The sequence below is a fragment of the Oncorhynchus kisutch genome, linkage group LG25 (assembly GCF_002021735.2).
Source record: "Oncorhynchus kisutch isolate 150728-3 linkage group LG25, Okis_V2, whole genome shotgun sequence".
Classification (NCBI taxonomy): Eukaryota; Metazoa; Chordata; class Actinopteri; order Salmoniformes; family Salmonidae; genus Oncorhynchus; species Oncorhynchus kisutch.
In genome coordinates this window covers 23,115,077-23,128,959 of record NC_034198.2, presented here as the reverse complement: position 1 = coordinate 23,128,959, position 13,883 = coordinate 23,115,077, and the positions used below count along the sequence as shown (strand labels likewise).

Below are 13,883 nucleotides of genomic sequence, written 5' to 3'. Positions count from 1 at the left end.
GGCCAAGACAATGCAAAGCAGTGCGACAAAAACAACAACACAGAGTTACACATGGGATAGACAAACGTACAGTCAATAACATAATAGAAAAATCTGTTTACAGTGTGTGCAAATTAAGTAAGGAGGTCAGGCAATAAATAGGCCATAGTGGCGAAGTAATTACAATTTAGCTAATTAACACTGGAGTGATATACCTGCTGGAGCGCGTGTTACGAGTGGGTGTTGCTATGATGACCAGTGAGCTGAGATAAGGTGGAGCTTTACCTAGCAGAGACTTATAGATGACCTGGAGCCAGTGGGTTTGGCGACAAATATGTAGCGAGGACCAGCCAGCGAGAGCATACAGGTCTCAGTGGTGGGTGGAATATGGGGCTTTGGTGACAAAACTGATGGCACTGTGATAGACTGCATCCAATTTACTGAGTAGAGTGTTGGAGGCTATTTTGTAAATGACATCCCCGAAGTAAAGGATCGGTAAAATAGTCAGTTTTACGAGGGTATGTTTGGCAACATGAGTGAAGGATGCTTTGTTGCGAAATAGGAAGCTGATTCTAGATTTAATTAATTTTGGATTGGAGATGCTTAATATGAGCCTGGAAGGAGAGTTTACAGTCTAGCCAGTCAAACCCTAACCCTAGGTATTTATAGTTGTCCACATATTCTAAGTCAGAACCGCCTAGAGTAGTGATGCTAGTCGGGTGGGTGCGGGCAGCGATCGGTTGAAGAGCATGCATATTTGGCCTTGTGTTTTAGGTTATTTTTCTATTGAAAATGTACATTTTTCTCCCAGTGTCTGTTGGAATGCATACTGAACTAGATTTTTTTCTTTTAGGATTCTGCCTGTGCTTAGCTGTATTCCATTTATTTTTATCCCAAACAATCTCCCTAGTCCTCGCCGATGACAAACATACCCATAACATGATGCAGCCACCACTATGCTTGAAAATATGGTGGTGGTACTCAGTGATGTGTTGTGTTTGATTTTCCCCAAACATAATGCTCTAGGACATTAAGTTAATTTCTTTGCCACATTTTTTGCAGTTTTACTTAAATGTCTTGTAAACAGGATGCATGTTTTGGAATATTTTTATTTTGTACAGGCTTCCCTCTGTTCACCCTGTCATTTAGGTTAGTATTGTGGAGAAACTACAATGTTGCTGATCCATCCTCAATTTTCTCCTAAAACAGCCATTAAACTCTGTTTTAAAGTCACCATTGGCCTCATGGTGAAATCGCTGATCGGTTTCCTTTCTCTTCGGCAACTGAGTTAGGAAGGACGGCTGTATCTTTGTAGTCACTGTGTGTATTGATACACCATTCAAAGTGTAATTAATAACTTCACCCTCCTTAAAGGGATATTCAGTGTCTTGTTTTTTTTAACCCCATCTACCAATAGGTGTCCTTCTTTGCGAGGCATTGGAAAACCTCCCTGGTCTTCATGGGACCTCCCTGCTGAGGGACCTTATAGATAATTGTATGTGCGGGGTACAGTGAGGAGGTAGTCCTTCAAAAATGACATTAAACACTATTATTGCAAACAGAGTGAGTCCATGCAACAATTTATATGACTTGTTAAGCACATTTTTACTCCTGAACTTATTGTGGCTTGCCATAACAAAGTGGTTGAATAATTTTTTATTCAAGACAAAGGTTAAGCTTTTCAGTTTTAATTAACCTTTAAACATTTCTAAAAACATAATACCACTTTGACATTATGGTGTATTGTGTGTGTCCCATTGACACAAAATCTAAATTTAATCAATTTTAAATTCAGGCTGTAACACAACAAAATGTGGGAAAAGTTGGTGTGAATGGGTGTGAATACTTTCTGAAGGCACAATATTTTCTGCCACAGCTTTTTAAAATCATTTTCGTTTTGTTCTGGCACTGGATGTAAATTTCATGGGCAGTTATTATTTTTGGATAAGCTTGTACATGGGCAGACATTGGATGCTGTACATCGACTGAGTTTTGTAGTATAGTGCCCATAATTGAGGTTATTAGATGCACAAAATAGCTTTATTTCATTTGGTTGGAGTGAGTTGTGTTAGGACCCCAGGGGTAGTATTTGTGGTGCCTGAACAGAATCCCAATGTGACATCTTCTGTCTAGCTGTCATGTTCTGACCTTAGTTCTTTTGTTATGTCTTTGTTTTAGGATGGTCAGGGTGTGAGTTGGGTGGGTAGTCTATGTTCTTTTTTCTATGTTGTGGTTTTGTGTTTGGCCTGGTATGGTTCACAATCAGAGGCAGGTGTCGTTCGGTGTCTCTGATAGAGAATCATACTTAGGTAGCCTTTTCCCACCTGTGCTTTGTGGGTGAATATTTTCTGTTCTGCGTTTTGCTTCACCGTTCAGGATTGTTCTTTTTGTCGTTTTATTGTTTTTGTTCAGTGTTCAGTATTCTTATTAAAACAATATGGACACTTACCACGCTGCGCATTGGTCCTCCTCTTCTTCCTCTTTCTCTTCTTCTCCTCTTCCCACGACGAGCGTTACACTAGCTGGCCGGCGTATCATGATGCCAGTTTGCTACAGTAGTAAATGTTAAATCTCTATCCCTCTTTGACCCTGCTATAGAGAACATGTGTCACAGTGATCTAATCATAGTTAAGGAAGGCTTACTATATACAGTGTAGAGGTCGACTGATTATGATTTTTCAAGGCCGATACCGATACCGATTATGGGAGGACCCCAAAAAAAAAGCAGATACCGATTAATCGGCTGATTTAAAAAAAAAAGAATTATTTTTTATTTTATTTGTAATAATGACAATTACAACAATACTGAATTAACACTTATTTTAACTTAATATAATACATCAATAAAATCAATTTAGCCTCAAGTATATTATGAAACATGTTCAATTTGGTTTAAATAATGCAAAAACAAAGTGTTGGAGAAGAACATAAAAGTGCAATATGTGCTATGTAAGAAAGCTAACGTTTCAGTTCCTTGCTCAGAACATGAGAACATATGAAAGCTGGTGGTTCCTTTTAACATGAGTCTTCAATATTCCCAGGTAAGACGTTTTAGGTTGTAGTTATTATAGGACTATTTCCCTCTATACCATTTGTATTTCATTAACCTTTGACTATTGGATGTTCTTATAGGCACTTTAGTATTGCCAATGTAACAGTATAGCTTCCGTCCCTCTCCTCGCTCCTCCCTGGGCTCGAACCAGCAACACAATGACAACAGCCACCACATCGAAGCAGCGTTACCCATGCAGAGCAAGGGAAACAACCACCCCAAGGCTCAGAGCGAGTGAAGTTTGAAACGCTATTAGCACATGCTAACTAGCCAGCCATTTCACTTCGGTCACACCAGCCTCATCTCGGGAGTTGATAGGCTTGAAGTCATAAACAGCGCAATTTTTTTTTTTACCTTTATTTTGCTAGGCAAGGCAGTTAAGAACAAATTCTTATTTTCAATGCCGGTCAGCTCGGGGATTTGAACTTGCAACCTTTCGGTTACTAGTCCAATGCTCTAACCACTAGGCTACACTGCCGCCCCACTGCCGCAATGAAGAGCTGCTGGCAAAACGCACGAAAGTGCTGTTTGAATGAATGTTTACGCGCCTGCTTCTGTCTACCACCACTCAGTCAGATACTTGTATGCTTGTATGCTCAGTCAGCTTATATGCAACACAGGACACACTAGATAATATCTAGTAATATCATCAACCATGTGTAGTTAACTAGAAGTTTAATGCTAGCTAGCAACTTACCTTGGCTTACTGCATTTGCGTAACAGGCAGTCTCCTTGTGGAGTGCAACGAGAGAGAGGCAGGTCGTTAATGTGTTGGACTAGTTAACTTTAATGCAAGATTGGATCCCCCGAGCTGACAAGGTGAAAATCTGTCTTTCTGCCACTGAACGAGGCAGTTAACCCACCGTTCGTAGGCCGTCATTGAAAATAAGAATGTGTTCTTAACTGACTTGCCTAGTTAAATAAAGATTAAATAAAGGTGTAAAAAATATATATATATAATTTTTTTAAATCGGCGCCCAAAAATACCGATTTCCGATTGTTATGAAAACTTGAAATCGGCCCTAATTAATCGGCCATTCCGATGAATCGGTCGATCTCTAATACAGTGCATTCGGAAAGTATTCAGTCCCTTTGACCTTTTCCACATTGTGTGATGTTACAGCCTTATTTTAGAATGGATTAAATTGTTTCTTCCCCTCATCAATCTACACACTATACCCCATAATGACAAAGGAAAAACAGATTTTTTTGAATTTTTTGCGAATGTATTAAAAATCTAAACCGGAAATATCACATTTACGTAAGTATTCAGATCTTTGCTGAGGCACCTTTGTTCAGTACTTTGTTGAAGCGATTACAGCCTCAAGTCTTCTGGGGTATGACGCTACAAGCTTGGCACACCTGCATTTGGGGAGCTTCTACCATTTTTCTCTGCAGATCCTCTATAAAATCTGCCAGATTGGATGGGGAGCATCGCTGCTCAGGTCTCTCAAGAGATGTTTGATCCGGTTTAAGTCCAGGCTCTGGCTGGGCCACTCAAGGACATTCAGAGACTTGTCCCGAAGCCACTCCTACGTTGTCCTGTAGCACTCTGGAGCAGGTTTTCATCAAGGATCTCTCTATTCTCCCAGTACCTGCCGCTGAAAAACATCCCCAGAGCATGATGCTGCCACTACGCTTCTCCGTCGAGATGGTGCCAGATTTCCTTCTGACATGACGCTTCGCATTCAGGCCAAAGAGTTAAGTCTTGGTTTCATAAGACCAGATAATCTTGTTTCTCTGGTCTGTGTCCTTTAGGTGCCTTTGGGAAAACTCCATGCGGGCTGTCATGTGCCTTTTACTGATGAGTGGCTTCCGTCTGGCCACTCTACCATAAAGGACTGATTGGTGGATTGCTGCAGAGATGGTTGTCTTTCTGGAAGGTTCTCCTATCTCCACAGAGGAACTCTGGAGCTCTGTCAGAGTGACCATTGGGTTCTTGGTCACCTCCCTGATCAAGGCCCTTCTCCCCCAATTCCTCAGTTTGGGTGGGCGACCAGAATAATGGAGGACACTGTGTTCTTGGGGACATTCAACGCTGCAGACATTTTTTGGTACCCTTCCCCAGATTTGTGCCTCGACACAATCCTATCTCTGAGCTCTACTGACAATTCCTTAAACCTCATGGCTTGGTTTTTGCTCTGACATGAACTGTCAACTGTGGGACCTTATATAGACAGGTGTGTGTCTTTCCAAATCATGTCCAATCAATTGAATTTACCACAGGTGGACTCCAATCAATATGTTTGAAATATCTCAAGGATGATCAATGGAAACAGGATTCAGCTGAGCTCAATTTCCCAATCTGGCCCTCATACCATCATGGTCATCTAATCAGCCCCAGCTTACAATTGGCTCATTCATCCCCCCTTCTTCCCCTATAACTATTCCCCATGTCGTTGTTGTAAATGAGAATGTGTTCTCAGTCAACTCACCTGGTAAAATAAGGGTTAAACAAATCACTTTTTTTTCAAGTGTCATAGCAAAGGGTTTATTTTCAATAAATTAGCAAACATTTAAAAAAATATATTTTGCTTTGTCATTATGGGGTGTTGTGTGTAGATTGATGAGGATATTTTTAAAATCCATTTTAGGATAAGTCTGTAATGTAACAAAATGTGGAAAATACAAGGGGTCTGAATACTTTCCGAATGCACTGTAAATGCATCATCGCAAAGATGAATATGTGTGCAGAAGTTGGAGTTGGAGTTCTTTAGCCAGAGGCTAAATTTCAGTTCTCTTTCTGCGAATTTGCTTTCTCTCATCCTCTGTTCCAGTTTGTGTGTCATGGACATGACAGTACCACAGATGTTTGCTATGTGTATACCAGGGAGACGCCGAGCGCCGCCCGAACAGGGAGAGGAGTTACCTTCGGTAGAAGTCGTGACAGATGCACCTGATTGGCAATGATGTTCAGATATCCTGTGGCATTCAAAGTTGCTCCATTTGATCAAGGGGCCCAATGTGTGCAATGAAAATACACTCCACACTATCACCCCACCATCACCAGCCTACAATGTTGCCATGTGGCATGATGGATCCATGTACTCATGTGGCTTTCTCCATACCCTAGTCCTGCATCAGTGTGAAACAGCAGGAACTGGGATTCATCAGAACAGGCAATGTTTTTCCAATTCTCTAGTGTCCAGTGTTTTCGTTCCTTAGCCCACTGCAACTGCAGTTTCTAGTATTTTGCTGAAAGAAGTGGAACTCTGTAAGGTTGTTGGCTGCCACACCCCATTCGTATCAAGGTACGTCGAGTTGTGCATTCTTTTATGGGTCTTGGGGTACCAATGTTGTACTGGACTGTCAGTTGACTAACTGTAGCCCGTCTGTTGCTCTCCACAATTCGTATCAGCCTCCTTTGTCCTTTTTCATCAGTTACCCGCTTTCGCCCACTGGCCTGCCGTTGGCTGGATGTCCTTTGGGTGGTTGACCATTCTTGATACACACGGGAAACTGTTGAGCTTGAAATACCCAGCAGCGTTGCAGTTCTTGACACACTCAAACCAGTGAGCCTGGCACCTACTACCATACCCCGTTCAAAGGCGCTTAAATATTTTGTCTTGCCCATTCACCCTCTGAATGGCAATACCGACACAATCCATGTCTCGATTGTCTCAAGTCTTAAAAATCCTTCTTTAACATGTCTCCTCCCCATCATCTACACTGATTGAAGTGGACTGAAACAAGTGACATCAATAAGGGATCATAGCTTTCACCTAGATTCACCTGGTCAGTTTAGGTCATGGAATGAGCAGGTATTCCTAATGTTTGTACGCTCAGTGTATATAGGGCCCCATTTGAGACACGTCCAGTGATAGACACTGTTACGAATGTGGAGGTTTCCCTCAGAGCCTAGACTAAGTTATGCCCACTGGGACTGACCTGTGGTCCTCATCTGGCATCACTTTACTGGACCAGACATAACAGGAGGAAGTGGGTGGTTTAATATACTGCAAGGGTAGGCTGTATAAAGTGTGAGGTTCCAATAATCAAGAGATACTGAGAGAGGATTATCTCCACAGTAGTTGTGTTAGTGTGGTAGAGTGGGAAGGGGAGGGATAGGCACAGTAGTGTGAAGATAAAGTATTAGTAGAGATACTAAGATAGGGGGACCACTGCTTGTGGTACTGAGAGTACTGAGTACTGTCAGAGTACTGTCACAAAATAAATAAAAATACAATTTGATTTGATTCTGATGTCCATAACACACAAACTCGAAGAGGGGATGAGAAAAAGGACATTTTTCGGAGAGAACTGAATTTCAGCCTACTGCTAAAATATATGCATGTGCTTGCCTGTGTGCATGTTAGTAATGCTTAGTAATCTAAGATTGCCTGGAGTAATACAGAACCATTTATTATGATAGTGCATAGTTCTGTTTTTCTGTATGACAGTGGACTACAGGAAAATTCTCAGTGACTGGATGAATGTTGTGTGACTGTCCAGTTGTTTTTCTGTCTATGTTCAGCACGTTCCTATTATTACTGACCAGGGAAGAGATGGAGACCCGCACACTGTTGAAATAGAGGAATAAGGGCCTCCCGGGTGGCGCAGTGGTCTAGGGCACTGCATTGCAGTGCTAGCTGTGCCACCAGAGACTCTGGGTTTGCGCCCAGGCTCTGTCGCAGCCGGCCGCGACCGGGAGGTCTGTGGGGCGATGCACAATTGGCCTAGCATCATCCGGGTTAGGGAGGGTTTGGCCGGTAAGGATATCCTTGTCTCATCGCACACCAGCGACTCCTGTGGCGGGCTGGGCGCAGTGCACGCTAACCAGGTGGCCAGGTGCACAGTGTTTCCTCCGACACATTGGTGCGGCTGGCTTCCGGGTTGGATGCGCGCTGTGTTAAAGAAGCAGTTGGGTTGGTTGGGTTGGGTTGGGTTTCGGAGGACGCATGGCTTTCGACCTTCGTCTCTCCCGAGCCCATGCGGGAGTTGTAGCGATGAGACAAGATAGTGACTACTAACAATTGGATACCACGAAATTGGGGAAAAAAGGGGGTAACATTTTTTAAAGAAATAGAGGATATAATCCAGGGAAGCAACATTAACCTCAGCCTCCATAACAGTGTCTGCGATCCCAAATGGCACCCAATCCCTTACATAGTGCACTACATTTGACCAGTATCTCACTATATAGGGAATAGGGTGTCATTTGGGACACAACCAATATGACTCACGTGAATCTCTTAACTGTGCTGTGAGGTTTTATGTCTTTGTCACATTATATTTAATGTTCACTTATCTATTTGATCTACTAAACTTTTTAGACTGAAAAAAAAACGAAGAATGGTGGTTCGCACACAAACCTTTTCACAATCATCAACCAAACTAACATACAGTATTCTTCTAGCTTGCACGATACCCTCAAGGTGGGGATGTGCAACGAAGCTCAAGCTTTCATGTTGCCATTTTAGGGGTTGTAGTCATGACAGCGCACCATAACTTTTGACAACTCTCACCCTGGGAGCGGCAAAAGGCAATGACGGAATAATATATAACAGTTTATAATTGTGGCAAAACATCCTCCTTTAAACGAAGATCAATTATTTATTGGATCAGTCGTTGGTACTAAGTACTGTATGTTGTATATGTTGTCTTATACTGATTAATTTATCAGAAACGCTAACCTGCATCTTCCTTCCTGTCTCTCTCGCTCTGTGCAGTGCTGCGGTGGGAGTGGGTTTCTATGGCAACAGCGAGACCAACGACGGGGTTTACCAGCTGACATACTCCCTGTACAATGCCAATCACACCCTGGGAGGGGTCGACAATCTGGTGGGTAGCACTACAGACTCAATACATAACCTCTAAGTTTGCTGTACATTAGCAGTTCGCTACATTACCATACATTACCATACACTACATAACCACACAGCTGACGACTCTCTGTACAACACTAATCACAAGCTGGGAGCCGTCGACAGCCTGGTGGGTACAGTAGAATGACTACTCCTCCGAACTCCCCCAATTGTACTGCAGACAATTGTCCACTATTCTCTACCCACCCACCCCAATCCTACTCCCTATGCCGCGGGGACAGACTCCCCATGAACAAAGAACCATCCTCCTCCTCTGTCCTCCTTGGTGTGACCCCTACTTTACACTGTGAGGCCCTTCCTGGCTATTTATATCTGTCTCATTTTTTCAATTTGTGCTTAGAAGCGCTGATGATGACACGTAAAGAGGCACCCAAATCCAGCTTTATACGTCAATTTCACACTCTCTGGGGCGTTTTATCACTCAAATAATAAGGCTCAGAACTCTACAGGAAGTTTTGTCAGTGGGATTTCAGTTCTATTTTCTCTCAGTGCTAAAAAGGAGCAAGCTATGTTTGATCCCAGCCATTTATAGGCAGAAATGCACAGAAATGTTGTGATGTATAGACCTTAATGGTTGAACATAGGAGTCAGATTTCCTTAATTCTGAATTTGATTAAATATGGTCCAATTTAAAATGCCATCAGCAGATGCTATTATCCAAAGACACTTGTAGTTAACACTTATAGCTCTATATACTGTATATTCAGTGTAGCCTAAATGGCCTATGCAGGAATCAAACCCTGCTTCAACCAAGAATAGATTGAGCCATGGGAATCACCAAGTCTCTGATCAATATGTCACACTCCCCTGGTGACTGGGATGATTATACAGCCTCTCTGGTTTATTATGACATCACCATTACATCACCCACTATCCTCCTTCCTTATCACCTCCCTCAGCAATAAAGTAGGAAGTGGATCATCGTGAGAGCGAGAGAGAGAAGGACTCCAGATTACTTCTATGAACGCTGTCAAAGAGCATGGATTAACTCCCCATCTGTGTTAAAGGAGTAAATTAATGTTTCCGTAGCTGGCTGTCTCTCTCATGGCTGTGACTCACACTGCTGAGCCCGAAAACACACATAGCCGGTTTACCGGGCACAGATTAAGCCTAGTCCAAGACTAAGATGCCCTTTTAATGGAGATTCTCAACTGAGCTTGGCCGGGAAACTGGTCCATAGCGTATAGAACCAATTAGCCTGATTTCTATCTGAGCTGTTAGTCCTGGTCTTCCATTGGTACAAAGGCCTTACTGTGTCTTATAGACAGACTCCACAGTCTCCCTTCACAATCCGACTCCAAACACACACACACACTCACACACAAACACACACACACACTCCACAGTCTCCCTTCACATAATCAGCCGTGAACCCAGGAAGCAAAGACCTTTGAAGAGGACCAATGGCCGGGCGTCCTGATAGGCTGCTTCAGTGTTCAAGTCTCCTTTCTGACAACAATGGCTGCTTTGGCTTTTGCCCCCGCCACTCAGATGCCTCCTCCTCCTCCCCCTCTCCAGACACTCTTCAGAAGTCGGTTCACATCCAAAGAGCAGATCTCTGACTAGGAGGGGATGGAAATAAAACACTTAACAGTCACCGTCAATGGAAGTTGGCTGCTTTTTAACTTCACAGTCACCATCAATTTTCCCAGCTTTGGTTGAGTTAGTTAATTAGTTCTGGACCATATGGCTGTGTAGATTTCTATCAGCCCCCCACACAGAAAACCCCGACTGGGAATCTGAATGAACAATCAGACACACAGTTAGAAGACATTCTTTTCTGAAGAAGAAGCCAGAAAAACAGTCTGCTGCTGATAGCGTAATGGGAATTACGGGAATTTGGAATGCTTGGTCTATTGTGTAATCTTTAAGTGATATCCCATATGAACTAGGAACTCTGCAGACATTCTATAAATAAATTGTTATATTCTTTGTTGAGGCTTGGAGGAAAGAGATGGTGAATGAAGAGAGAAGTTTTGACAGCCAACTGTCAGAACTCTAGCCTGGTCCCAGATCTGTTTGTGTTGTCTTGCCAACTCCTGCCAATGACCATAAAAGTTGGCAAGACAGCACAAACACATGTCAGACCAGGCTATCAGTGTTGCTTGTATTAGTCAGTCAGAGAGCAAGGTTACATCTCGCTGTGGTTGGGACCTGGCCATTGACATAACTGTAAATATATTTCCCTCAAACAAACACGCTCTCATCGTAATAGGCTTTGTCTGGAAACAATAGACATTAAAGATGAGTTATTTTACACTGTATTTGACTAAAGAAGGATTTACGTAAGCAACCAAGTTCAAAGAATCTTGGAGAGAGAATGTTTGAAAATTGTTGAGGGGAAGGAAGCAGGGTTATGTATGGCATTGAGTTGACAAGCCATTGATAAACTGCCTGGTTGGAGGTCTCTGAGTCCCAAATGGCACCCTAACCCCTGCATAGTGCCAGAAGCATGCTACCCTGCATCCCACTGCTGGCTTGCTTCTGAAGCTAAGCAGGGTTGGTCCTGGTTGGTTCCTAGATGGGAGACCAGATGCTGCTGGAAGTGGTGTTGGAGGGCCAGTAGGAGGTACTCTTTCCTCGGGTCTAAAAAAATGATGTTAAATGGGTGTCCTGACTCTCTGTGGTCACTAAAGATACCATGGCACTTATTGTAGGAGTAGGGGTGGTTGTCCTGGCTAAATTCCTAATCTGGCCCTCATACCATCATGGTCATCTAATCATCCCCAGCTTACAATTGGCTCATTCATCCCCCCTCCTCTCCCCTGTAACTATTCCCCAGGTTGTTGCTGTAAATTAGAATGTGTTCTCAGTCAACTTTCCTGGTAAAATAGTGCAAACCTAATACTGCACCATAGAACTCTGGTCAAAAGTAGTGCACTCTGTAGGGAATAGGGTGCCATTTTGGATGCAGACTCTGTGTGTAATGGCTGGTGACTGACTGAGAGTTGGACCTGGGCCTGGGTCTGGATCTGGGCCTATAGACTCCTAGGTTTGATTCCTGTCCCAGATCAGGGATTTCAGAAGGGCATCCCTCAGGTCATTAACCTGCTGGCTGTTGCAGCCTTGGCATCCTTACACATACTGTGCTGCAGCTAGAACAGGAACATGAAGGTCAGCATGACTTTGTCACAGGATGGTGTCAACATACAGACAAAGGTTTTAGAACAACTACTCATTCAAGGGTTTTTCTTTATTTTTACTATTGTCTACATTGTAGAATAATAGTGAAGACATCAAAAAGTGCATATGGATTCATGTTGTAACCAAAAAAGTGTTAAAACAAATCAAAATATATTTTATATTTGAGATTCTTCAAATAGCCACCCTTTGCCTTGATGACAGCTTTGCACACTCTTGGCATTCTCTCAACCAGCTTCACCTGGAATGCTTTTCCAACAGTCTTGAAGGAGTTCCCACATATGCTAAGCACTTGTTGGATACTTTTCCTTCACTCTGCGGTCTGAATCATCTCAAACCGTCTCAATTTGGTTGAGGTCAGGGGATTGTGGATGCCAGGACATCTGATGCAGCACTCCATCACTCTCCTTCTTGGTAAAATACCGATTACACAGCCTGGAGGTGTGTTGGGTCATTGTTCTGTTGAAAAACAAATGATAGCCATGCCGGTTAAGTGTGGCTAGAATTCTAAATAAATCACAGATAGTGTCACCAGCAAAGCACTCCCACACCATAACACCTCCTCCTCCATGCTTTACGGTGAGAAATTCACATACGGAGATCATCCGTTCACCCACACCGCGTCTCACAAAGACATGGCAGTTGGAACCAAAAATCTCCAATTTGGACTCCAGACCAAAGGACACATTTTCACCGGTCTAATGTCCATTGCTCATATTTCTTGGCATAAGCAAGTCTCTTCTTCTTATTGGTGTTCTTTAGTGTAGTGGTTTCTTTGCAGAAATTCGACCATGGTTAATCAAACGCATTAAGAAGGAAAGAAAGTCCACAAATTAACTTTTAAGAAGGCACACCTGTTAATTGAAATGCATTCCAGGTGACCACCTCATAAAACTGGTTGAGAGAATGCCAAAATTGTGCAAAGTTGTCATCAAGGCAAAGGGTGGCAACTTTGAGAATTTATTTGTTTAACACTTTTTTGGTTATTACATGATTCCATATGTGTTATTTCATAGTTTTGGTGTCTTCACTATTTTTCTACAATGTATAAATAAGAAAAATAAAGAAAAACCCTTGAATGACCCTTGAATTGTTCTAAAACTTTTGACCGGTAGTGTACATAGTCACCCTATTTCCAGCTCCAGGCCAACTTTGTGGTATTTAACCAGCCACGTCACAGACACCGACACCTTGCTTCCGGACAAGCTAAATACCTTCTTTACCCGCTTCAAGAAAAATACAGTGCTGCCGATGCAGGCCACCGCCACACGCTAGGGTTGTGAGCTCTTGTTCTCAGGGGCCGAGATAAGTAAGACACTTAAGCGTTAACCCTCACAGGGCTGCCGGCCCATACTGCATTCCTAGCCGCGTCCTCAGAGCAAGTGTAGACCAGCTGGCTGCAATGTTTATGGACATATTCAATCTCGCCCTATCCCAGTGTGTTATCCCCACTTGCTTAAAGATCTCAGCCATTGTTCCTGTACCGAAGAAAGCAAAGGTAACTGAACTAAATGACTATCTCCCCATAGCACTCACTGCTGTCATCTTCAAGTGCTTTGAGAGGCTAGGTAAGGATCATTATCACCTCCACCTTACCTGATACCCTAGACCCACTACAATTTGCATACCACCCCAACAGATCTACGGATGACGCAATCACTAGACAGCCTACAGGGAGGAGGGCCCTGGCGGAGTGGTGCCAAGAAAATAACCTATCCCTCAACTTCAACAAAACAAAGGAGCTGATCCTGGACTTCAGGAGACAGCAGAGAGAGCACATCCACATCGACAGGGCCACAGTGAAGAAGGTGACAAGCTTCGAGTTCCTCGGCGTGGACATCACTGGGAACCTGAAATGGTCCATCCACACAGACAGTGTGGCGAAG

General features: G+C 43.1%; 1 protein-coding gene across 4 annotated transcripts in view; it reads left to right on the top strand.

Moving 5' to 3' along the window:
• Positions 1 to 13,883, top strand: part of ttyh2 (tweety family member 2) — a 104,031-nt gene that overhangs the window by 50,459 nt on the left and 39,689 nt on the right. For all 4 annotated transcript variants that reach the window (XM_031804789.1, XM_020461114.2, XM_031804790.1 and 1 more), the window contains one exon: positions 8,701 to 8,812. In XM_031804789.1, coding sequence (XP_031660649.1) covers positions 8,701 to 8,812 — 112 coding nt within the window. The remainder of the gene's footprint in view (positions 1 to 8,700; positions 8,813 to 13,883) is intronic.